Below are 27,541 nucleotides of genomic sequence, written 5' to 3'. Positions count from 1 at the left end.
GAAGTGTCTGCATGCCTGTGCTTGATTGTATACACCTGTGGCCATGAAGTGATTGGAACACCTGAATTCAATGATTTGGAGAAGTGTCCTACTTTAGGCAATATAGAGTACAAAGCATTTTTTACCATCTTATCTCTGTTGTCTTATCCAACAAAAGCAGTTGGTAACTATTTATTGCATTCACAATCTTATAATCTCCTCCTGCTAGAGCTAAATTAGGCAAAACTGCTGCCCCTTTAGACTGGAACTCTTTTCAGGTGAAATTAAAGATTGACAATCATTTGGCGTCTTTTAGTAATTTTAAAACACTTGCACATGCACTAGAGAAAAATTGTGTGATTTGCAAATTCTTCTAAGGCTGTACCTTTATTCATATTTGTAGTGGGTTTGTTATGCGTTTATATCTGGGCCGCCTTGGCCAGGACACTCCTGTAAAATATATTTTTTAATCTAAGTGAGGCTCTCTCCTGGTTAAATGGTTAAATAAAGGCTTAAAAAGGGGGGGAGGGGAGAAAATATGACATTGGCGTGGTGACATCACTCAGGTGACGTGATATGAATATTGGCGTTCCCGAACTTGGGAACTTAAAAAAAGCTGTTAATTGCTTGTTTATCCGGTCACTGTGAGGAAAATTGCATTCGCTCTGAAGACAATTAACACGCTAAGGGAAATATACTCGCATCATTTCGGATAATTATGTTATCGTGAGTGGATAAACATGCGCTACACACGGTTGAAGAGTAAAGGGAGGAGATGAGGAGGAGGAGGAGGAGGACATCAGATTGGAGCAGGGCGGCGCTTTATGCTCCTGCGGGATCCTTCCTTCACCCTAGAGAGAGCGAAAGTTCAGAGCAAGAAGCAGAAGTGCATTAAATAAAGTAAATTTTACTGAAAAATTCGCAGTAGTCTGTCTGTCCGGCGGCGCGGGCACATCTGTCTTCAGCACGGATGCGCGCGTGTCTGGAGGCGGTTAGTTCTGTGGGAATACTTTCTTACTCAAGAATTTATGGATGAAACACAAACACAAAGTGGAAGGTAAAAAAGTGGAACTTGTATGTGTGATTTAAATATGCACTGGGTCTGTTCCTGTGCGCTGTTGCTGATGGTGCTGGATAACGCGGTGGCTGTGCCTGCGTGGACAAAACACACGGTAAGACCTCAATCATGCCAACTTTATATTTAGCTTTTTGGTCCAGTCCTTATAAAATATCTGAAAATGGACATTCAGCAGAAGTGTACGGTGACATCTGACATGCCTGTCCTTACTTATTTTAAACAGCATTTTCTAAAAAAAAAATAATATTGTTTTTATGTGCATTTTTATGCATATAGCCTAATATATATATATTTACTTTTACTTTTAAAAATGCATTTGTCTATTGAGGACTATTGAAGTAGACCGCAGAAAGAAATATCTTAAAATAGATGGTGACACTTTACTTAGTTTAACACTGCATTGAAAACAAACATGGTGCAGGATTTACAAGATGCATTTTTCACTTTGAAATACTTGCAAGTACATGTGTATATGTACAAGTACAAGTATATGTGCATCTAGCACATTGAATTAGACGTGATTATTGGCATTGCAAGGTTGAAGTTTTTTCGTCCTCAATGTTTTATTTGCAACTTCGGAAGAAAAAAAAAATCCCTTTACTGTAGTAGCCTATGTTTGACCTAAAATCTTTCACATATGAGAACATACTGAAACGTGCATAAATTTTTTTCTGGAGAAAGTTGTAAAATCTTTGCAAAGATCAAAAGGAGGAGGATCAGTGTTGAAGGTCATGGGGGATGGGGAGGGGGAGCGGGGCCTTCGCATATGGGTGACAGATATTCCAAACCTCCGGCTGCGTGGAGCTCCTGACGGCAGCTACTGATATGATGAGCAGGTAGAAGAGACCAAAACACAACAGCTGAACATCTGAGCAGACTGAGGGAGCAGCTGTCATTTGCTCCCCTGATCAAATATCTCTGTTCACATATCTGAGATTAGATTATCACTTGTGTAAAATAAGCACACTGTAGCATAAGAGTACTTTTTACGAAAATAATATACTAAAAGAATATACTTGAAGGTTAGTTCACCCAAAAATGAAGATTCTGCCATTGATTACTCGCCCTCATGTTGTACCAAACCTCTTCAGTTAGCGCTGTCTGTCCTTTCACTGACAGCCTTCACAAAGTTCATAAAGAGATTGTAAAACGAATCCATATGAATTGATTTCTGAAGAGACTGTGTCGCTTTATATAATGAACAGATTGAATTTAGGCTTTTCACATATGAGCATTCAACAACACACACATCAGTTTTGGTTTGCTTGACATCCAAAAAACAATGAGGTTCATTCTCGTGTTACGCAGCACGTTTGAGCTTCCGCAAGAGCCAATGAGGTTCTTTCTAGTGTTATATGCCAGAATAACACACTAGTTATTTAGCAGTGAAATTGTCTGCAGGCCTATTTGCTGTATTTTTGTGTAGTTAATTAAGAGACGGTACACTTCCATCTTGCACTGATTAAATTCATTTCATTATGACTTGAAATTATCATTAAATTATGACTTGAAGACACCTGATGTCATCATAAACACGACTTCCCAACTCGTAAATATGACTTGAACACGCCATGTTAACGGTGTACAAAATAAAACGCACAATATATAATCTTCTCTTTTTCTATCTTCCTTTCAGGTGACCAGTATTCAGCTCCATAAACCATGTGTGCGGGTACCGGCACCTGTGGACACGAGGGCTCATCGAGGTCCGGCCCGATCTAAACGCTATGCTATCAACCCACTGGGATACAAGTGGGAGCATTTCAACGTCACTTACAAGTGAGAGAGACACAGGAGACTACCAGGAAATCAATAAACACATTCATTTAATACACTTTATAATTGACTTTCTGGAGTAAAGCTTTTCTATTAATGGCTATGATTGGTAAATGCTTAAATTATGAACAGGAGGTGGACAAAAGAAGTAATCGGGGTTCTGATGATAATGGATATTTTGGGAACAGCAGATTGATTTCAGGAGTGTTGAGCTTTTGTAAATGTGCTTTCTGATTGATAGCAGACACAAAGACTCTTTGAAATGCGTGTCAGCCGTTTTTTTTTTTTTTTTTTTTTTTTTTTTTAAGGCTGGAAGTAATTTGTGTTTCTCCCTCTTAAAGGATCACAAAGTTCCCCAACACACTGAATAAAGATGATACCCGCAAAGCTATCAGCATCGCCTTCACAAAATGGAGTGATGTTTCTCCTCTGACTTTCACTGAAATCACCAACCTCAACAAAAGTGCTGACATCACTATAGGTAAATAAATCTGCGGGAAAAGAGCCAAAACATCAGGCTTGTGCACTTTGGCAGGCTGACTGAGGATTTTATACAGTTTTTTTTTTAATCTCCCATTTTTGCATGAAACTTTCATTTTTCTGAGACAGGATTCTACACGTACAATCACACCGATTGCTGGTGGTCTCCATTGCACCCGTGTTTTGACGGACTGAACGGTGAGCTGGCCCACGCCTTCCTTCCTCCACGTGGAGAGATCCACTTTGACAACCATGAATTCTGGATTCTGGGAAAGTCCCGCTTCAGCTGGAAACAAGGTGCTGATCTAATACCTTTATTTATGAAAGTGGGTGGATGTGCCGGTCAGAATACAGATATCACTCTGCTCAATGATCATACATTTTTACATTACTTTTAATCAGTGGCGAAGAAAGTGTAGCCAACTCAGAAAGTTTGTGTGCTCGGGGAATCATATTTTTTTCAAATAAAGACAAGGTTACTGAAAAAGACTTGAGTATGACAGTGGGCAACAGAATATAGCGTAGCATAGTTTAAAGTTTGTCGATCGTGTGTCGCCAAGTCATCTCGGATGTATTAAGCGAGATACGAAGAACGGGCCCCTGGTGTGCATATTCAGAAAGTTTATTTACAAAACTGCACAACGTATCAACCAATCACATTGGCCCTCATTTATCAATCTTGCGTAGAAACGGGTGTATATGTTGGCGTAAGATTATGCTTACACTCCTCTCACCGCCTGATTTATGAAGCTGTGCGCACCTCTGCAGTCCAGGTGTACGCAATACCTGCCCTTGATAAATGCCGCGGCTGAAAACGATCGTCATTAGAATAACACGCCCCTATATATTCAAGTCTCCGCCTCCCCCACGCCCTCATTTTACGCCATGGACAAACAGAAGACGGCAAAGAAGCGAAACTTCTCCGACGTGGAGATCGGGCGCGCTCAATCATCTCACTAGTCCACTAGTCAGGGCACTGATTAGAACATAAGTCAATGGGCTGACTCCCTGATCAGTGCCCTGACTACTGAACTATTGAGATGATTGAGACGCGCCCATCGAGACCATCACCAGGGAAGTGGAAAAAAAACCCGAAATTGTTTTATTTGGGAGTTTAAAGAGTGGAATTAAAGGCACCCACAAAAACAAAATATGGACACAAATAACGAGTACTGTTAATAGTGTGGAGGTTGAGAAGCGCACTCCAGCAGTTTAAATAGCTGTTTGGATGATAAATTACCATCACAATGCATTATTTTACAGCACGTTTTGAAAAAATTAGCATTTAATTTCGTATCACGGCACATGTATTGGGGTGTACAATAGTGATGATGATGTGGAGTAAGATTCATTAACATTAATAATTACATGACAATTTGTAAGATTCTTCTTATTATTATGATTATTACTCTTAATGACGCTTGTTATTTAGAAGAAGAATGTTGTTTTTATTGATTTTATTATTATTTAAAAGAAGGTCATTTTTATTATTTTGTCAGTCTGAATTATTTTAGTCCCAGTGCGTGCGCAGCTGCCGGGCCAGGCGGGCCTGAAACGTCAGATAAAGCGCACAGGCTCGCGACTGGAGGAATACATATGCCTACAAATCAAACGCTTTGGTAAAGTCACACAAATTAAACATTGACGTTCATGTTGCACAAAAATAAACACTGAATGTTGTTGTTGTGGTTTTTAACAGTGGGTCATATAGCAGATCTTGCCAGTGCGTTTTGTGGTGTTAGGAATTGTTTTTCTGCGCATTTTCCCACTAACTCAAACGTGTGTACACCACCTCCTGAGCTGGCGTAGGATTTGAGCGCGCCGTATGCCAACGTCCATATTGATAAATCTCAAAGTCACCGTGGGTTTGGGTGTACGCAAGGTGTACGCTGGAAATTTGGTGTACGCACTTTTGATAAATGAGGGCCATTGTGCCTGATGAAGACCTGACTGGTCGAAATGTGCCATTTTGTAAATAAAAAAGCTTTAATTTGACTGTGGTTAGGTTAGGTTCAAATTAGGTTCACAAGATCAACATCATCTAGTGGCAAACCATTGAATTTTTGAAATGCTTTGTATGATAATGTAATAAAGCCTTGTTTTCTGAAATCATGTGACTTGAAGCTCCAAACCACTGACTCGAATCAAGCGCTGTAAATGTTCTGATGCTTCATTAAGTGGTGTTTCAAAAATGTGAAATGTTTAAACTCAAAAATTACATAAAAGTGTGTTGTGTGTGTGTACTTTGTCTCCGCACAGGTGTGTGGCTGAATGACCTGGTTCAGGTAGCTGCTCATGAAATCGGTCACGCTTTAGGCCTCTGGCATTCACGGGACCCTAATGCATTAATGCACCCCAATGCCACGTACACGGGTCAGCGGAACATCGCTCAAGATGATATCTGGGGCATCCAGCGCCTTTATGGTAAGCAAAATATAGGTGTTTAAAGATATGATGAAATGGAAGAAGCAACAGATCTTTTCTTCTGTATTGTGACGTATATGAGAGTTTAATGGGTTAATGGGTAAAACATTTTGGAATGGGGAGTTGTTGTTTTTTATGCATTTTCTTGATTGGATGTTTAAATTGTGGGTGTGGCAGATGAACTGACAATAAATACATACAAAAAATCATGAGATCATCTTAAAATACTAAGAGGGATGAAAACAATACAGTTTGTACAGTACAGAAGTCATTATTTTATATGGAAAGTCCTCATAAAACACAAAAATCCAACATGTGTACGTGCTTAATATATTTGTAGGCATTTTAAAGACAACTGAATATGAATGCAATTATTGTCCAATAAAGGTTGTTTTAAAGGCCGATGCTTTGTGACCTAATCTAAAGTGAGAATTATTTACTCCTAATAATAATAACACCAATTAATAATTCCTTTACTACTGGTTTAAAATACTGTACATCATTTATATGATTAGTAAGTTCTTAACAAAGCATAAAAAACAATCTAACTCTTTACATATGAGCTCATGAAACTAATAATTTTGTTAATTAAGGTGACAATGAATGAAGAACTCAATATTTGTATGTAGCATATTAATAAAATGACAATGTTGAGACTACAATATAAACCATGAATAAATCCCAGATTCTTGACATAAGTTTGCAGTTTGGATGACATAGGACCTAGACTCGTTGCTATATGCTACTAGGGCCAAATATAATTTTCTGTTAATTTAACTGGAGAAAGTTATTATTCATCATCCAGTATTTTAGACATTTAAATTTGCTTGATTTAATGGATTTCTCATTGCCAGACCTTATTGGCAAATACATCTGGGTGTATTTCTTAAAGATAGAACCAAGAGGAAGCATATAATTATATATAATGAAAATAACACTGGTTCCAAACTCGAACCTTGAGGGACAGGCAATGGAATCTAGAGATGAGAGGAATGTGCAATTTTAATAGAAAAGGTTCTATTTTGGAGATATAGGGCAAACCAATTTAGGGCAGTTTCTGGGATTTCCACATGCTGAAAAATATGGTCAGCCATGTCAAATGATGCGAAAAGATCCAGCAAAACAAATCATTTCTACTCCCAGAAGAGCTGATTCTGTGCTATGACCTATAATTTTAGATTCCTATTTATGAATCTAAAACCAGATTTAAATGTATCAAAAATGAATTAAAAACACAATTCATATTTCAGATGAAAAACGGTAGCTTAGATTTTAGCCAAAAATGATGTAGATCTAAGCCAGGCTTTTTAAGAAGAGGCTGTATAAACCCATGTTTGAAATCACTAGTCAGATTGCAATTTATAATATAGAGAATTCATCTCTCCAGAGTTTTGGAGCTTCAGCTTGTTTCTATTATCTGCTTCAGGATGCTTGGACAAGAAGCGTGTGTGTGATCCTTGGGCCCGGTTGGGTTTCTGTGAGAGGAGACGGAGCTTCATGAAGAAAAACTGCCCGCAGCGGTGTGACCTGTGCTACGGTGAGACACTCAAACATCCTCCTCCAACATCTCCTGCAGCGCTAGCTTCTCACACACAATATTCTTCTCTATGCAGATGGACAGACATTGTCAGCTTTAGATAAACCATTGTAAACTAGAAGGTATTGAATATTATGGACTAACACACTCTTTAAAGTGCTTGTTTGCTCCTCAGAGCCTCTGGATGCAGTGTCTACCCCAACCCCTCCTCCTGAAAATGTGAAGATCAAAATTGTGCCTCGTGGAAAAGTTGTAGGCTTCCGCTGTGGGACAAAAAACACCAGAGTGCCACCAAAAGTCAGGTAGAGTCTCCTTAACTGGAGGGCCGCTGTCCTGCGGAGTTTAGCTCAAACCCTGATCAAACTCACCAAGCTGCAAACTCTGAAGACCTTGATTAGCTGCTTTTTGAGGAACCCTGCTATAAGCCTACTGTATCATATCTGGTACACAAATGTCTAAGGCCTTTAAATTATTAAAGGGGACCTATTATGCTTTCATTTTTTCAACTTTAGTTAGTGTGTATTGTTGCTGTTTGAGCATAAAAAAATATCTGCAAGGTTCCAAAGCTCAAAGTCCACTCCAAACGGAGAATTATGTTTAGCAGAATCTCCTTTCCAAGAACTACAACAAATGACTCGTTTGGACTACAATGCAATTTTTCCGGATTTTATAAAGTCATAACGCTCCTCATTTAAATAATCTCCACCCATGAAATATGCAAATAAGCAAAGAGGCACTAGAGCATTAGAGAAGGCAGTGTTGTGAGAGACGTTTGTCCACTTTGTTTCCAAAACCCAACGGACTTAGGGGCTTATTTTAACGGTCTAGTCGCATGGTCTGAAACGCATGCCGCAGGTACACTTAGGGCTTGTCCGAATCCACTTTAGCTAGTTTATTGCAGGAAAAAACGGTCTAAATGGGTTCTTAAACTGGTACCCAGTCTCTTAATGAGTCATGGGTGTGTTTTGGGTTTAACATGCAATGAGCTAATCAGAGTCTCATCTCCCATCCTCTTTAAAAGCCAGGTGGATTCGCTATTTGCATGGCATAATATAGACACCCTCAACCTGACGAGTCAAGTTAAATACATGTGTGTATTGCCACGATTGGTCAAATAATTAGCCAGTTTCATTCTTCATGAAAATGCAATGATGATCCATTATGACATGTAGGCATTTTTATCTTTATGTACACAATAATTCTTTCAATGTAATCCTTTTATTTTTAATATTTGCCACGTTTGTGTTGTTGTGTGCGTAATAAGTTTTTACAATAAGTTTAAAACGGTTTTACCCTTTAAATAACACAATAAATACGGCACTATTGATTTTAGAGCAGGTTTTTGTTGGTCAATGGCGCAGTCGTTTTCAGTTCCTTAAAATAGCAACACGCCAACAATGCGCCTGAACACCTTGTTTTCAGACCAGCACGCCCATGGGCGAACAGATGGGCGCGAGTGCATTTGCTATTTAAACAATGTGACGCTGGACGAAAATAACTGTATCAGACTGAAACTAGCAAAGAACAGATGGCGTCGCAATGCACTAGGTGTATGATAGGCCCCCTAAAGTCAAAAGCGCTGTATTTTTTCGTGTTATTTATTTTTTTACCCTATTTATTTAACCCCTATTAATTAATTTATTTACCCTATACTAATGCAACACATGCTTTAAATATTGATAATTTAAATATTTCTCGCGTCTTTCCTCAAATACTGAATCCACCATGGTGCGAGCACAACTGGCTTTTAAAGGGAATGGGAGATGAGACTCTGATTGGTTTATTGCACGTTATGCCCAAAACACACCCAAGACTCATTAAGAGTCTAGGTATGAGCCTTTTGGACTATTTTTGTTCCTCATCCTTAAACTAGCAAAAGTGTATTCAGACACGCCCTAAGTGCACCTGTGCCATGCGCTTCAGTCCATTAAAAATAGAGCCCTAAGTGGTGCCAATCACAACACTGGCCCAGCTAACCAATCACAGCTCGTTTCATCTTTTGGAAGGAGTGGCTTCGTTAAAACAGGAAATAAACTGTGTTTTGGCCAGACTGGGGAGAGAGGAGCTGTAATAATGTATAATTTGTCAAAATAATGTTGTTTTTTTAACAATCATGAAAGCATTATAGTACACCCTCAAAACAAAATCAAGACTTCACATATGACCTGTTTAACATGATAACTGAACCTGGTGTACACAATCCACTACATGCCTTGCCTTCTGTTGTCTGATTAAAAGGTTTCAGGTCGTGGTTCATGTGTCTTTTAGCTGTGAAATTTTTGCTGATTAAAAAAAATATATTTTAAAGTAAACGTAAAAATGTCTTTTATATTGTTTTTAATATTTCAAGCTGAACATTTAACTGTTGAATCATCCAATAGGCAGCATTCTTGTGCAAATGTAGTGTTATGTTGATACATTTACTTGTTTAGTGTAACCGTTATGGACTGCATCATTTTTGAAGCTTAGATTGAGTTTCTCTGTTTCGTCTTTCGGCAGCTGGTATAAGGACGGAGAGCAGTTGCTGACATCCATTCCTGGCTATATTGTAATTAAAGATCGGGACCTGCGGCTCGTGGCTAACGAATTCAACGAAGGCACGTACACCTGCCGCATCCATCGGCGCGGTACCGTCGTCTCTGCCAACTCCTGGGCCATCCGGCTGAAGCCAGAGCAATCCTCCAACAACAGCTGACACTGGACGTATTGACCTCTCGCTCTACCTCCAGGGCTCAACACCACTCAGACTGGCTCTCCTCCGCCACAGCGCACACATCTCCATCAGGCGGTCGGAGTCGTAATGGACGACCTGCACAAACAGTGGATCCTGACCTCTGTAACGCTGAGCTCCCATATTGTCCAAGACAATATTTGGAAGGACCTTCAACTGGATTTGTTGTACTTCTGCTGCAGCGACAACAAAGGTGCTTGCTTTTTTATTAACGTGAATGCCCATTCTGAGGTGAATAAATAGTTTCATAGGTGCTTAAAATCTCTAAAGGTGAAAAAACAAATGGGCTATTATAAACAGTGTAGATCAATTGAGGGGAAAACTAAATCAAAATCTTCTCAAATCTGTTTGCAAAGGTAAAATTTCATTCTCCACAGTGAAACGAGATCAGTGGTTCATGTGACATTTCCAATTTTTAGTGGTTTTAAGGGCTGTTCACACCAAGGAATAATCTCAAATTCTATGAGAATATGGAAGTCCACACCACTGCATTTGTTTGTATAGCACTTTTCACAAATACACTTTGTTTCAAAGCAGCTTTATAAAAAATTTCATAATGTTTATAAAATGCTAATATCTTTTAATATTCATTTGCATTCAGCAGATTTCCAGCTAACAGGGAATGTTCTCAGAACTAATGTTCTGACAAGATTCTCTCAAATATGAATTTTTTTTTTACTTCTTGTTTCAGAATGTTTAGAGAACATTCAAAAGTAACATTTCCATATTTCGATAAAATAGAATGTTCCATTAACATTTGTATAACTTTAAAAAACTGGACTTTTTTTAATGTTAAGAAAACATTGAGAAATAACTTCCATTTTAATGGGAACGTTAGTAAAACATTTTTGGGTGATTTAATATAGTTTGCGTTTAGAGACGATAAAAGCTATCGAGATTTTGAGATTTTGTGTGTGTACCCACTCTGAGAGTGTACTGTGTGTGGATAAAGTTGGATATAATAAAATAATTGAACTTTGAATTAAATTTAACTTTATGCACAGGAACACTATAATTGGAATAATTTTCAGAAAGCAGCTGATGAACAATAAACGTTTTGACAGCCAATCAGTAAACTAGGAAAATTTGTTGCAAATAGGTAAAAAATGATTTTGCTTTAGGTGTGTAGAGGCTAAATAATTACGAACAAGCAGGAAAATTGCTGACACACTGAATTCAGTACTGACTGGAAAAAGTCTAACAATTTTATTTTATAAATTGCATGTGAATTAAAAGCTTCTTAGCTAGCTAAAAATATGGTATACTAAAACGTTTAATAAAATCTAGCTTTTAATTCACATGCACTTTGCACGTTTTTTCACAATGCAGTTCATAAAATGTATAATTTTGAACTGAATTCACTGTGCGGTCAACACTCAGCATAAACCTGACTTTATAGAGCTCAAGCTTTTAAAGCAGATGACAAAACTACAGAGCACTTACAGTATAATAAACAGAATGATGCTGTAGAGCCAAATAGTTATCGTTCTTGGTGTGAATGGGCCTTTAGCCTTTTATTTGTTGATTATTTTGTTATTAATATTTTAGTTTTCATTTAAACAAAGTGAAGTTGTGTTGCAGCCCTTGTTGAAGTTCACTCACGACACTGAATCGAAGCCCTTCAGCACTTCGAGGCAGACGTGGATCTGTAACTGGCAGAATTTGGAAAAGTAGCTCATGAAACCTTTCCTACCATGTCATGGACTCACTAATGCCTTCCCACAAGACATGAAATACATTTTGCAAACAGCTCAGACACACATGTTGTGAAGGATATGTGCTCTGCAGTAGGAAATATGGCTTTGTTTAGATGTGCTGCATGATTCCTACTGTACACACGGGGCGACTGAACTTGACTGTACCCTCACATTTCTGAGTGGGCGCAGTTAATGTTAGTGTTTTTTAATCATCTTTTTTTAAAGGCTTATATTATTGGACATTAAAGGTTCATAGTGTGTGTCTTTTGGTCCCTGTGAATGAATAACATGCCACAAGACAATTGTGTTGTTCTTTGATTGTGGTTTAGTGATTCACTGGCATTGTTCACAGAGTTCTTTTTATTCCCAATGATCATCTAAAACAAATCAAGTCGTCATCCTGTCCTATACAAACATGTAAACCAACAGGTCCTCCGTGTTAACACTGTTCCTCACTGGGCTTGGGTAATGTAAACATTCAGCAGGCAAATCCTTTCCAAAAAGACTGGGACCCGTGCCACAGAATAGCACAGGGTTTAAATGGAGGTGCCAGACGCTGTCACTGCCAGGCCCCAAAATTATTACTTCACATCGGAGTCTGAGAGAGAGTTCAGATGAGGAGAAACAGATAATGAACATCAGCAGAGACAAAGAAAAAGTGTGAAAAATAAACGCAGACTTTCAATGTGAGTTATAATAAGCGAAGACTAAATACAGTAACTATACAGAGGCGACTGATCCTGGGATCCCACCCTTATCCCAGAATTAGTCTCAGATTTGGCCCCTGTTCAAGTATGAAAAGATCCAGACAGGGAAGGCAGGTGACGGTGAGTTTATGCACAACCGAGAATGAGATTATGTGCAAGCGGTCCAAAAAATGAGAAGCACTAAAGATGCATAATTATTCGAGGTCCAGGCTGAATACGAAATGTATCCAAGGAATAGGCCAACAAGGTTTAGTGGTGTGTGGCAAATCTCTCTGAAGCGAGAGGGAGACGTGGGATCAAACCCTTTAGAAAGTACGGGTGGAATAATTTGGTCACTATTGTGCATTTCGTAAACAGTAGTTCAATACATTTTCCTTATTCAAATAAATCTTAAGCTAGTCCATCCTTCATTTACATTCTCGGCTATTCACAATGGCTTTAAGAAAGCATATAAAACACAAACGACATGGAAAAAAACATCAAGCGTGATTTTTAGAAACCGATTTTAGCGTCCTAGTCATCTTCATCTTTGTGTGTGCTGCTGTGATGATGATGATGAGGAGAGAAGAATGGCGAGGAGGTGAAGAAGGGAAGACGGAAGGTGGGGGACGGAGAGCGCTCCTCGCGTACGGGACTGCTGCTGGGGCTTTGTCTGGGACTAATGGCCTGTAACATTCGTCCTTTTCCCTCCTTCAATATGTGCTTCTGTTAGACACAATACATGACATCAGAGCATTTGAGACTTGTGGACAAGCACATTTTTTTAAGAAATTCATGAAATGAAAATGCCCTCCTATTTGCTAAAAAGCTTCCCCTCCACTAAAGTGCTTAAATTGAATTAGCATATATTTGTATTGCCTGAAAACATGGGAGTTTGACGAAATTGTGCAAATTGGAAATTCGGCCAATAGAAACGCATCAATATGAAGGGTAATGGAAACGTATCTAATAACACCATATGTTATTAATTCTTGAGGATTATCAGATGACACTATTTTCGGCTATTGTATGAATACAGATTTATGGTGCTTTTTAATTTTATTTAATTTTATTTTTTTTAAGCTGCGAGATTAATCGGGTAACTCTTTACAGTAAGGTTTCATTAGTTAACATAAACTAATAATGAACAATACATCTACAGCATTTAGTAATCTTAGTTAAGATCAGCATTTATTATTATTAACTGACATTAACAAAGATGAATAAATACTGTAACAAATGTATTGCGCATTGATAGCTCGTGTGTTACCATTAATCAAAATAAAAGCGAGATTCTGATATAGATCAGTATGATTATCAAAACACAAAGGCTGTGATTTAACTGAATAAATATAAGAGCTGTGTTTCAGAGTGAAGTGCAACACTGTTCTTTTACACGCATGATCCGCCGCTTTGTTTTCAGTGTCTGACAGTGACTCGGTTCACATGAACTCCATCTGTATTATGATTGTATAGTCCTATTGATATAGAAATCACAATAAAGAATCTTTGTATAGAGTCTTACAATTTTTTTTAAACATTGCATTTTAAAGCACAGGCACATTTATATCAGAGAAAAACAAGACAAAACAAAAAATAACACTTTTAGCAGCTTGGACATTCTGGAAAACATATTTGTTCCACAGAAAATATTTTTTTATGACGGTGAGTCAATGATGACAATTGTTATTTTTGGCTGAACTATTACTTTACGACCGGGGTTCTCAACTCTGGCCCTTTGAGGTCCACTTTTCTGCAAAGTTTTGCTCCAACCCTGATCAAAATCACCCTTCTGTAACTTTCTAGCAAAGCCACTCGAAGGCAAGCCTGCAACCCTAGCCTAAAAGAAAGCACAACGCCTACTTACGCTGCAGTACGTGTCAAAAGGCCGTTAATGAAGGGGAAGCTCCACTACGCTTTTGTGAAGAAATCGCTTTAGCCCATTGGCTAATCTTCAACATGTTTGCTCTTAAACATTTGTTTTGATTTGATCTATTTTTTTAGTTTACACCCCAAAATATGGTTTTATAAGAGATGTCATGCATAATTGTGTGACAGGTATAATTCAGTTTACAGTACTTCTCATTCATTTCTACGGTGTCCGCAAAATGATTGACTGTTGCGCAATTCTCAACAAAATTTAGTGTGTTCGATTTATATAGCGCTTTTCAAGGCACTCAAAGTGCTTTACATTGAAGGGGGGAATCTCCTCAACCACCACCAATGTGCAGCATCCACTTGGATGATGCGACGGAAGCCATATTGCGCCAGAACGCTCACCACACACCAGCTGATTGGTGGAGAGGAGACCAAGTGATGAAGCCAATCAGGATATGGGGATTATTAGGAGGCCATGATGGACAGAGGCTAATGGGCAAATTTGGCCAGGATGCCGGGGTTACACCCCTACTCTTTTTCCAAAGGACATCCTGGGATTTTTAATGACCAGAGAGAGTCAGGACCTCGGTTTAACGTCTCATCTGAAGGACGGTGCTCTTTGTCAGTATAGTGTCCCCATCACTATACTGGGGTGTTAGGACCCACACAGACCCCAGGGTGAGCACTGAGCACCCCCTGCTGGCCTCACTAACACCTCTACCAGCAGAAACCCGGTTTTCCCAGTTGGTCTCCCATCCAGGTACTGACCAGGCTCAGCCCTGCTTAGCTTCAGTGGGAAAGCAGTCTTGGGCTACAGGGTGATATGGCTACTGGTTGATTCAAGGCTCTGTAATGTGCTTGGTTATCAAGGCACACATGATCTAAGTTAGTCGTTACGCTTTTTTCCAATGGTAGAGTTAGGGACCCTCATATCTCCCAATAATAAGACCATCTCTGCCTTCTAGTAATCCTGAAGACATCGATTAGCTTGCTCTGTGTGTTTGATTAAGGTTGGAGCTGAACTCAAGAACCCAAGCTTTACGAACTAAAACAACAACAACCTCAGAGATGTATAGAAAAGATACATATGTCCAGACTCACCAGCGCCCCGTCAGGCCCGAACATCTGCAGGAAGTTCCCAATGAACTCGCGTGACTTCTCCTCCCATTTCTGAATGAGGTCGATACCCTTTTCCTCCACCTTCTGCACAAACTCTTTACTCTTTTCCTCCACATTTCGGACCTTCTGCTTCACCTTATCGACGCGTTCCTGGAGGTTATACTTCTTTTCCTGGGAAACAAGATAACAGAATTAAGTTGCTTTCAAATAAATATTGGTAACACTTTACAATACGGGTTCACTAATATGCATTAATTAATGCTTTAAACTAATGCACAGATAATCATGAGTTAAAGTATTACTAATGGTGAACTAAACTAAATGTATTAATGATTACTGCATCAGCAACTAATGAAGATTCTACATGATTAATATATTAAGTAATCATTCAATTGTCATTAGTTAAATATGTCATAATGTATTCATTCCCTAATAACATATTACATTAACTAATTATATAAATTAACATGTTAATTACCACAACGGGTCAAAGCCATGCATTTCAACTTCCAGTTCTCTGCTTTAATTAACCATTAGCTTACGATTGGCAAAGATATTATTATGTTATGAGTTTACTTGTTGGGGGACATGACTATGATACCTTTGTAAAGTTGAAATGCATGGCTTTGACCCGTTATGGTAATTAAGACGTGAATTTACATTATTAGTTAATGTAATATGTTATTAGGGAATTAATACATTATGACATATTTAACAATTTAATTACTTAATCTATTAATCACACAGACTCTAAATTAGCTGCTAATGCAGTAATCATTAATAAATGGTTTAGTTCTTCAAGAGTCACACAGTAACACACATTAAATATAATGATTATCTATGCATTAGTTAAGCATGAATTAATGCATATTAGTGCACCCGTATTGTAAAGCGTTACTGAAATATTTCCTTTCCTTTAATAAAAGACTGAAGGTGTAGTCAGGCCCACGTACATTGATGAAGCTGACGTTCAGCTCTTTCGCAGTGTAGCCTCTCTGTAGGTTACGGCGCACATAAACGTCATAATCACGTACGATTCGTGTGATTATGTCGGATGTGGAGATGCCTTCTGTTCTCTGAGTCGGTGCGAACATACCTTTAAAAAGAGAGAACTTCAAGAACAAATCTGGTGATAATTTATGGCCACCGTAACTATTATGCAGAAGTTTTTAATATCTACCTGCGTCCTTTATATGTTTGTAAACATCATCACTTCCTGCTGAGATGTATGGAATGTCGTCATGAGCGACAAAGTCTATCTAGGGAGAACATGTCATCATATCAGTGTTTATTAAGACTATGGCTGCATCTGAAATCGCATACTTATATATATATATATATATATATATATATATATATATATATATATATATATATATATATATATATATATATATATATATATATATATTGTAGGAGAAAAACAGTGACAAAAGAAGTATTTCGTATTTTATGTCCGAAATCACAGTGCTCATAGAAGAGTAGGCAAAAAGTACTTCGAGATTCTGAAGCGATGGACACTTTACTATCCCATGAGGCCACAGGAGAGGATTTGTGAATGGCAGTGAAGCGACACAACTGACACTGGTAGGTCATGTGATAAGGCCAACATGGTGAATGTAGTACGTCCAGATTACATTCGTAAAACACACATTTAAACTATACAGAATATTATTTTTTTTAGTGCTCGTGAAGTAATTATTTAAAATAAGTATCTACTCGAGAGTATGTGATTTCGGATGCGGCCCATCTCTGTTCCACTGAGTGAGACAGCAATACTGAACCACATTCAGAGTAACACGAGTTCAAAATCTGAGATCTGGGGCCTATTGCACAAAACTAGGATAAGGGATTAAGCCGGGATATCTTGGTGATCTTGTCATCTGTATGCATAATTTAGTATTCCGCTGTCGTGTAAACATACCCTGAATGCACACTCACACCAAGAACGATAACGGAAGATAACTGCATATTAGCAGATAAATTGAGCCAGCATCACCAAGATAGCCCAGCTTAATCCCTTATCCTAGTTTTGTGCAATGGGCCCCAGGTATCAATATTTTTTGTCATGATTTGTTGTACTTTTGTTGTAAATTATTTTTAACACTAATTTACACTGTCTATGTTACACAATACCTGAGCTTACTAATAGTATGAATAGGAAATTATGCATAATTACAAGCAACTAATCCTGAACCAAACCCTAACTCTAGCCTATAGTAAGTAGATGTAGTTAATTAATATTACTAATTTTAGTAACACTTTATTTTAGTGTCCTTGTTCTATGTTCTTACCATAGTAATATAACAGTACATTTTACATGCATAATTGCAGGCAACTAACCCTCAGCCCCTAATCCTACCCTAACCCTATAGTAAGTACATGTAGTTAATATTACTCAGCACTTACATATAGAATTACACTGTAAAAATGGCACCTTAAAATAAAGTGAAACCCTCATTTCTTATTTGTGTAATCACACTGTAACGAGGACAACACCTTCAAATATAGTTGAAACACTGATAACAGTTCACCCAAACATGAAAAAGGTCATTCACCTTCATGTTCCAAAATAGTATTAGTATTATAGTATTAGACTACAGGACTATAGTATAGTCCCGCCAGACCCAAAATGATTCAAACATGTCATATTGATAATGTTTGGAGCTTCAGTAGTAGTGATGGGCAGTGTTGGGGAAAGTTACTTTGAAACGTAAAGCATTACAATCATGCGTTACTCCCTTTAAAAGTAACGAATTGCGTTACTTAGTTATTTTTAAGGAAGAGTAATGTTAATGTTACTTTTTTTTTTTCACCTGGACTGGGTTTTATAACAAAAGTTATATTTTGGGGCAAATGTAACACTCTTACTTCAGCAATAAAAACAAAAAATCGGAAGTAATTTTTGCTTATGGTTTTACTACATCATCGAAGGTCAGCAGCAAGTACATTGGTAAATAATGTGATGTTAAATACATACATTTTTTATTTAGTATTTAGTATTATTTAATAATTCAACTGCGATCACCTCTCTTCTCCATTGTTTAGAGGAGGTTAAATTATGGCTAGCCCAAAACTTCCTCTTCTTAAACGAGGACAAAACTGAGGTTCATTGTATTCAGTCCCAATGACAACACTCAGCATATAAGCCCTGAGCTAGAAAGTTTATCCGCTTTTAGATCGACAAGGGTCCAGAACCTAGGTATTATTTTTGACCAGCATTTAAAATTTGACAGACATATCTCCTCTGTCATTGGATCTAGTTTTTATCAGCTTCGTCTTCTGTCTAAAATTAAAAACTTTCTCTTCCCGAAAACTCTAGAAATGGCTGTTCATGCGTTTGTTACTTTGCGTCTAGATTACTGCAATTCTTTATATTGCGGTATATCTAAATCTCAAATTCCACGACTTCAGCTTGTCCAAAATGCTGCTGCCAGATTTCTTTTAAAGCGTCGTAAATATGAACATGTCACTCCTATTCTTAGATCACTTCATTGGCTGCCGATTTGTCAGAGAATAGATTTTAAAATTCTCCTCTTCGTCTATAAATCACTTCATAACAAAGCGCCCATCTATCTATCTGAACTCCTTCACTCCTATACTCCTTCCAGAAGACTCCGTTCTTGTGATCATGCTTTGCTGGTCGTTCCACGCGCTAGACTGAAGCGTAGAGGTGAGCGTGCATTTGCGGTAGCAGGGCCTCGACTCTGGAATACCCTGCCATTAGAGATCAGGCTGGCCCCTACCCTGTCTATTTTTAAGTCACTGTTAAAAACTTTTCTATTTTCTTTAGTGTACTGATTACCCTGATGTGTTTGACTTTTAAAAGTTGTGCTTTTTATTTTTTACTCTGTTCTGGTTTTATTTTTATGTATGTATGCTATTCTTGACCTTCTGTAAAGCACTTTTGTCAGCCTGGGGGCTGTGGGAAATGTGCTATATAAATAAAATTGAACTTGAACTTGAATGTAGAATATTTAATTAGTGGAGGTTTGCATAGTATTCTATTTTTGCATTTCACAGTTTTTATTAAATTTGAGGAACAATGATTCTTTTTTTGTGCAAGAGAGATTATAAAAGATTAGTTTACACACACCGCGTTTGTGCACTTCTGATTTTTCTCAACATTGAGACGAGAGTTTATCAGTCAATAAATGTGAAAAAGTAACTTGCGTTACTTATTTGAAAAAGTAATCTGATTACGTAACCAAAATCACTTGTAATGCGTTACCCCCAACACTGGTGATAAGCACTTTCAAAACCTTTGTAAAGTCATTCGTTTCGAAAGAGTGATTCGGATTGTGTATCAAACTGCCAAAGTGTGATTTGAGTAAACAAGGTTTCATAATGTGAGAACGGTTTCAAAATTGTAATAATTTGCTGCCAGGGGTCGAACTCATGAACCCACAAACCAAAACAGTGTCTATATGATTTTTACCTGATCTCAGTTTCATAATTTGGTAGGTAGGCATTTTTAATGACATCTTTAGAATAAAATGAAGAGTTGTAGTTAAAAGGATAGTTCACAGAAAAATTACCCCATGATTTACTCACCATCAAGTCATCCTACGTGTAGCTTTATAATGGCAGTGAATGGGAGCCCAAAATTTGAAGCCCAAAAAAGTGCACCCAATGCATTATATAAGTACTCAACATAGCTCAGAGGGGTTAATAAAGGCCTTCTGAAGAGAATATATGGGTTTGTGTAAAAAAAAATATCCATATGTAACAACTGAAATTAATCAGATACAAATATTTGTTTTATTTAACAAATAATCTTTGAAACTCGCTCTGTGGTCTTTTAGAACCATCCTCCCCCCGACATACCACTAAGGAGGGCCTCAGTTACCACGGATACCAACTGATAAAACGGTTTATTGCTCTAAAAAATCTGGCCACGTGGAAAACGGAAAGGCCACATTTAAGACACAAAGCCTGTAAAAACACAAGTTTTTTGCCTCAAGTTATAGTCAAACAGTTCTATTAATGAGCATGCACCCCAGGACATTGTGTGTACAAATATAACTGTCTTGTAAAGCATCTCTTGTATGGTATTTTGTTTTATGCATCTCTTATGAGCAAACTACTAGATGTAACCTCATATTTGTCATGTCTCCTATCAAATTAAAGGGGGGGAGGGGGGGGGGAGGAGGAGGAGGAATGCTGTTTCATGCATACTGAGCTTTTTACACTGTTAAAGACTTGGATTCCCATCCTAAACACAGACAAAGTTTCAAAAACTAATGTTGGACGTTTGATAGAGTATATCTGTGTCAAAAATACTCCTTCCGGTTTGTCACAAGTTTCGGAGAGTTTTTTTCGAGTATGGGTCTACTTGACGTCGACAGAGCGGAAGGTCCTAGTATGGGCCGTACGGGCTCTTCTCCGGTAGGGTGCGTGTGACCAAAGGCGAGAGAGGAAATGCACGGCCATAAACACTCTCAGCTGCAGATCCACTCGTCTGTGAACACCTCTGTCGCGCCGAGCTCCACTTTATTCCTATGGGTGACGTCGAGCGACTTCAACGCTTCAGCACAGCATTCCGGGAAGGCAGCGCTGCATATGAACCGATTTGAACGCAGAAATGATGGGAAGCTTCACAACATCGCGGATCTCCATGGCCACTGCTGTCACAGGACTTCACCAAATCATACCAAAGTGTGTTTTTGACGGAGCGGTCCCAGCAAAAAAGTTTCGGCCCTGCTTTGGAAGCAGCCGGTGAGTAAAACTGCTTCAAATGTCTGTGCTCTTGGCTATCGTCACGTGAGTAAACATCAGTAAACGACACGATCGTGTATAGTTAATTTATCAATGGAGCATGCGATCTATGGTGTGTGTTTAAATACATTTGTTTAGCTGACCACTATAGGTGTCAGTTTGTTTATTGTAAAACCACCCAAACATAAACCTAGGGGACATTCACACAAAGCATGCTTCGTCATTCAAATGCGCTAACGGTTACTCCATTGTTGTTCTATGTATAACGTTACACTAGTCTGACGTGCAAAACCGTTTTGCTTGCTACTGCTAAGGTTTAGTCGCATACAATAGTCCATAAACCGAATCATGTCCTCATAAACTGCGAGTAAAGACACACAAATGTTGACAGGACACTAAATACAGTACATACCACAGAGACGGACGTCCTGCTGTTGTTGCTTCTTCTGTTCAATTTATTTCAGCCTCCGAATCTGATTCTGGATCATATATGTATTAGTTGAATCTGATTTAAGGTAACGTTTTCTTCTCCACGCTTGGGGACGTCATCGCTTTGTGCGCACTCGTCATTCTTTAGCTCCACCCACACGATACGCCTCCAGCCGCTCGTTTTTTTACGGAAAGACTCTGTACAGCCCATATTTCTTTTATAAATATAATAAAACTAAAGACTTTTCTGAGATATGAAGGATGCAATACTAGTCTATAGGTACTCAAGATTGACATGAGATTGACTGAAACTAAGGGTGCGTTCACACTTGTAGTTCGGTTCGTTTGGTCTGGACCAAAAAACAAAAACAAAACATAATAGTCCTGGTCCACTTAGCGTTCACACAGGCATTTTTAACAGCGAACCTAAAGTTACCGAACCAAAGGCATAGGGAGACACTCACAACCTGATTGGTCGGCTTATATGACGTAGGAGCTCGCTTACCGAACATTCAAAAAAATGCTGTGTGCGGATTACACGCGCGGGCATTTTATGCGTGTACATATGGCATTATTTTTTGGGGGGGGAGGCACAATCATTTGATTATAATCCAGGGTTTCTACTGATACAAAGCCATATGCTAATCGCTGAAGTAACCCTTTAAAGAGAGATGCACAGACCTGCCCTCTCCCTCTCTCTCTGGCTGAACTAACAAGTCATCTTGGCTGTCTCTCAGCCAGGCCAAGTAGGCAAGGCTGATAAGGCCTACACATCTCAAGCCATGTGCGTGCGTGAGACAGGAAACCCGATGCCATCACATGGCCATTGGGCCCGCAGGCCCAACACCTCAAGCCATGTGCAACTTCCTCAACCTCGATGGAGTCAAAATATGCAAGCCATGCAAGTTCATCATATCCTTTTCATCAGGCTAAATGCAAGTAACGTACGATATACAAATCGTGGTGTAGTTAGTAAACCTGTAAACCCTAGCCTAGAAATCTAGATGCATCCTAGCGGCAGCAAATTTATTCTGCCCGCAAGTGTCGTCTAGGAACTCTCAATACCCTTCTGAGCTGTATTCCTCTCAATCTGGACGGGCCAATCACATCGTGTATAGAGTCGGCGGGCAGGGCCATAATGACGACGGCCGAGTTGCGTTTGCGTGCTTCTAGTAAACACAGAAACTGGCGAACGGCGGCGGTCTTCCGAATCAGCTTTGACCACGACTCTGGAAGACTTGGAGTTAAGCTTTTCTCTGAGAAAAGAACAAAGAACGGCACTGAAGTCATTCTTAAAAAGGGAAGATGTGTTCTGAGTTTAGCCAACCGGATAAGGTGAATGTTTAATCTGTCAGCGAGCTCTGCTTCACCTTTGTTGCTCTGGTTGGTGGTATCGCTATCCTATCGCGTACAGAGGGAGTTTGAAAGACAACCGTTTATCCCGCCCCTTGGATTGAGCGGTCAATGGTGAGTTTCTAGACCAAACCTCTTGATGTGGGTCTGGCTTGTCAGGCTATATAAACCCCTTTGTTCAGACAAAAGAACTTGTAGTCAATGATGGTTCTCCCAGGTCTTTCTATAGTTTAATTTTCTTTGTTTTGACTCAGTTTCTTCCCTCTTACCATGTATGTGTGATGTGTATGTTTGCTTTTATGTTAGTTTAGTCTTGTCCGTGATTTAGTTAATAAACTTATACAGAAAACATATGCACAATATATCTTTGGTTCTGACTGCAAACAAATTGTCACTTAAAGGATTGATCTGGTTATGCGCTCCAAGCGCTGTAAATACCAAGGAAAAATATACTTTTCTTAGAATTAATAATAATCAATACTGAGTGTTCACAGGATGAACTGCCTGTTTGATTGTAATGTTAATGTAGCTGCATCAAGTTATTATCATTAACTGATTCAAATATTCATAATTAACCATAATGAGTTATGAATAATTATTAAAATATTTCCCCTTTGAGCTAATTTGCTACACATATTTAAAAAGTAATATAAAGTCAAAGTTTATAAGGTAAAATATCTTGCTTTGGACCGCCTTCCGTATTCAACTTATGAAGAAAGTATAACGCCTCTCCCAGTTGAAAATGCTTTGTTATCATACTTAACTTTATAACGTGCTAAATATGGACATCTTTCTTGCAAAAACCCATCAATTCACTTCAGAAGGATTTATTAACCCCCCGGAGCCGTGTGGAGTACATTTATGAAGGATGGCTGCTTTTGGCCAGGATTTTGGCCTTCAAATTTTGGCTGCCATTCACTACCATTATAAAGCTTGGAAGAGCCAGGACATATTTTAATATAACTCTGATTGTATTCGTCTGAAAGAAGAATGCCATATACACCTAGGGTACATTTAGGGTGAGTAAATCATGGCTATTGGCTAATTTTCATTTTTGGGTGAACTATCCTTTTAATCGACTCTTATTGGCCTGATTGACCAAGCTTGCCATAAAAAACTTAAAAAAAACAATTAGCCTTACAATTTACTTGTATTTGTATTTAATAGTATTAATCAGATTATTTGCTAATTGCATTTAATAGTTTGCACTTTAAAAAAAACATTTGCAACTGGTTTGTAAAATATGCTTTTATGCTTTGAGCGTTTTGAACAGTGAATAATTTGGTCGAGTTCATCAAACTCCCATCACTACTTAACAGACGTGTTCACAGTGTAATGTTCACGAATTTCTTGATAGGCCTATAGTGAGTAATGAGAGTAAATAAAAAAACAAACATTTTTCACTTTTGAGTGAACTATCCCTTTACCCACAACATGCCATCAGTTACACACCTCAGAATGTCCTGTGTTAGGCATGGGAAATTTACATTTACATACATTTGGCAGATGTTTTTTTCCCCCAAAGCATTCAAGCTATACATTTGTTTAGTTCATGCATTCCCAGGGAATCGAATACATGACCGTGGCATTGCTAGTGCCATGGTTTATTGGTTGAGCTACAGGAATGGAAATATGACATTGCCATCTGGAAACTCACTCTGTGCTCGGCCAGAAATTCAGGAGTCAGCGTCCATGGAGCGTTGCGGACCACCTCATCGACATAACGACAGTGACTCACCGCGTCGTAACGTTCATCCTCGTTCATGACAGTGAAACCCTTGAATTTAAGTGTCAAATCATCGCTGCACACTGAAAGACAAACACATTCCTGTAACACTTTACAGTAATGCTCCATTTCTTAACATGAGTAAAATGAGATTACTAAATACTTAAAGCACTTAGTAATCTTAGCTAATGTTAATTTAACATTTACTATCACATTATTAACACCAACATGATCTGACAATTTTTTAATCAAATGTATTTTTTTCACTCATATTAACAAAGATGAATAAATACTGTAACAAATGTATTGTTCATTATTATTTCATGCTATAAACAATGCTAACTAATGGAACTTTATCATGAAGTGCTACCCACATTACTTCTGTAATACTAGTGGCACATAAATGAGCTGATTTCCTGGTCCTGGTGATAGATGATGGGTTACAGTAAACTATGACAAAAGAAGGGCCTTTGTCGAAACTCACCGCCCACAATGAGATGCGTGTTGGGGAAAAGGCACTTGGCCTGCATTAAAGCACGAGCGTGTCCGGAATGGAACATGTCAAAGATCCCGTCAGCATAGACACGTACTGGACGGTCCTCTAAAGAGAGCAGGATTGAAGACGAGAGAGGTTATACAGAGTGTGTGTATACAATGAGGGTCAGTGTGGGTAAAATAATTGCTATTTAGGCACCTGGAGTGCCACGACAGGCTTCTTCCATGCTAACGCGAACGTATGGTGTTTTTGCAGCCATCAGCTCATCAGAGAACGGCGCAGGTTCACTCAACCCCTGAAACATACACACACACACACACCTCAAAACAAGTGCATCACTGGAAAGTATGTAATTATACTCGAGTGCTGACTGACAGCAACCTTACCAAAGTTCTCGCTGGAATTTTCCGGAAACATTCTGCCTCCCAAATTGCGCCATTCGACTCCTCTCTCTTCCTCTTCCTGCCGAGGCCTGAACTGTGCGCATCCATCCCTGCGTAGAAAAACGTTAAGAAAAAATATTTTTCCCATACGACTCATGTGCTCCAGTGATCTGAAGTCATACAATAGCTTTGTGTGAGGAATGGAACAGACAACTTCAAGTATTTATTAACTGAAAATCTTCCCAGCTACTTTTGATTTGTTTTAATGGACTGGTAAAAATCAGTTTTTTAGTAGCAAATTATATACCTGGAGACAGCAGTAATTAAATAAAATTCCAAATGAGATGAGAAATATCAAAAGTTTGTGAATATATGTGAATTAAATTTAAAAAAGTGAATTATTAAATACATATGCATAAAACTAAATAATCACTTTTCAATTTTAACATTGTAAAATAGTAAAAAAAATGAAAGCCAAAAAGTCATGAATATGTAGGCCTACAACAAATATTTATTAAGATAACTGTTTCAGAAATAATAAATATGGACCATTAAACTATAAAAGAGTGTTTAAATTAGGGCACAGTATTGACACAGATATCACAAATCAAATCCATTTTAATTCACAAACTCTTTAAATTACTTTAAATCTGATATTGATTCAAATTTAAATTAATTAATTTCAATATAAATCAAGTAAAGTAAAATTGTATATGTACTAAACCTGTAAACTATACAGGGAAGCCTGTCATTTGGTACATTTCTATAATATTAAAGGTTAAAATGAACAACAGAATCATAATTCAATTGCAATTTATTTTTTAGATACAATAATCAACACTAAAAAAAAAAAAACGTGTACAAACATTTTAAATTGCACATAGTTTTTATTGATTATGTTTTTATGCCAATTTATTGTTGAAATATAAACAGTGAAGTTTATAGCTAGAGGAACAATTATATAATCAGTCCAGTATGTCTCAGATGCTGTAAAATGTTTTTAACCAGGAAAGTTTCTTTATTGATGGGTCAGTAGATCCACATGAACAGTAAAGTGCTCGCCACGCTGACCCAGATCATCCCATCATGATGATGATGATGATGATGATGTGGGACAGTCAGGGATGTGGCACTAGAGCGGAAAACAATCAATGTTTTGACCCCCCCTTTCTTCCTTCTAAATTGCTCTATTGTTCACTGAAATGTCCTCAATATGTTCAGCTATAAACCCCAGACATGAATCCATGATTCCCATAACTCTGACCAATGTATTGTCCAGACAATTGTGGACAATGACTGTATTTTTTCAAATGAAGGCTTTTTTGCAAAAACATTTTAAAGTGACTGGACTTGAACTGAGCAAATGCATATCCACTGTAGATATAACCATGACTATATTCATTATTATTTTTAAATCTCCTGGACCTCAAATCTTGTTCACTGCTCTTTTAACTATGATGTTGAACTTTAAACTAATTACTTTATTTTGATAAAAACAACAAACGTAGCAGAGGCAACAAGCTAACAGAACTAAATTTAAACTGTTACTGGACAAAAGTATCAGTATCTTAAGCGTATGGCCGATGAAAAGGACTTTTTTCCGCAATGCAGATGAGAGCAAACACAACTAACAATAGCAAATAAAGTCTTTATCTATGTAAACATGTGCATTTCATTTTAAACCATAAAAGATGTAACGTTACATTACTAACCTCAATTCGGAAGCCGGTTTCCTCATGGGTTGAAGACAGCACTTGACTTATGAGCGTCTGAACAACCCATTTCTGCTTTAAAGACTTTACAGAGATGAAACTCCATATGCTGCTGATATGACAGCTCTGCCTTCTCTCTACATCATCATCGTCATCATCACTGCTCAGTAACAACACGCACACTTCCGCTCATTCTAGGTCACACTTCCGCTTTGAAATCACTCTATCTAGCGGTCACTTACTGCAACAACCGCTAATAAAACTACAATAAGCAGAGTCAGACAATATCATATCATATCATATCATATAATGAGTCGTCACGGACAAGTGACTGCGTCT

General features: G+C 38.2%; 2 protein-coding genes across 3 annotated transcripts; one reads left to right on the top strand and one right to left on the bottom strand.

Moving 5' to 3' along the window:
- The first annotated feature begins 541 nt into the window (after window positions 1-541).
- mmp23bb (matrix metallopeptidase 23bb) lies at window positions 542-11,962 on the top strand. 2 transcript variants are annotated; one of them, XR_010898467.1, is made up of 9 exons: window positions 542-1,151; window positions 2,694-2,836; window positions 3,175-3,314; window positions 3,443-3,610; window positions 5,573-5,737; window positions 7,164-7,274; window positions 7,450-7,576; window positions 9,774-10,198; window positions 11,587-11,962. XR_010898467.1 is itself a non-coding variant. In XM_067419653.1 (8 exons), the coding sequence occupies exons 1-8, from the start codon at window positions 1,056-1,058 to the stop codon at window positions 9,967-9,969; spliced, it is 1,146 nt and encodes a 381-aa protein (XP_067275754.1). In that variant the 5' UTR covers window positions 542-1,055; the 3' UTR covers window positions 9,970-11,962. The 2 variants fall into 2 exon arrangements, 1 of the variants encoding a protein (XP_067275754.1); XM_067419653.1 differs by having other exon boundaries at window positions 9,774-11,962.
- Window positions 11,963-12,104: 142 nt separating this feature from the next.
- On the bottom strand, window positions 12,105-27,396 carry pcyt1ab (phosphate cytidylyltransferase 1A, choline b). The gene is made up of 9 exons (XM_067419655.1): window positions 27,203-27,396; window positions 25,494-25,600; window positions 25,306-25,402; window positions 25,096-25,212; window positions 24,543-24,694; window positions 16,566-16,644; window positions 16,339-16,481; window positions 15,368-15,556; window positions 12,105-13,114 (listed from the first exon to the last, which is right to left on the bottom strand). Exons 2-9 carry the CDS (start codon window positions 25,596-25,598, stop codon window positions 12,923-12,925), a joined length of 1,074 nt encoding a protein of 357 aa, XP_067275756.1. The 5' UTR covers window positions 25,599-25,600; window positions 27,203-27,396; the 3' UTR covers window positions 12,105-12,922.
- Window positions 27,397-27,541: the final 145 nt, after the last annotated feature.

Source organism: Pseudorasbora parva, chromosome 16 (assembly GCF_024679245.1).
Source record: "Pseudorasbora parva isolate DD20220531a chromosome 16, ASM2467924v1, whole genome shotgun sequence".
Lineage (NCBI taxonomy): Eukaryota > Metazoa > Chordata > Actinopteri > Cypriniformes > Gobionidae > Pseudorasbora > Pseudorasbora parva.
This window is presented reverse-complemented; position numbering and strand designations above follow the sequence as displayed.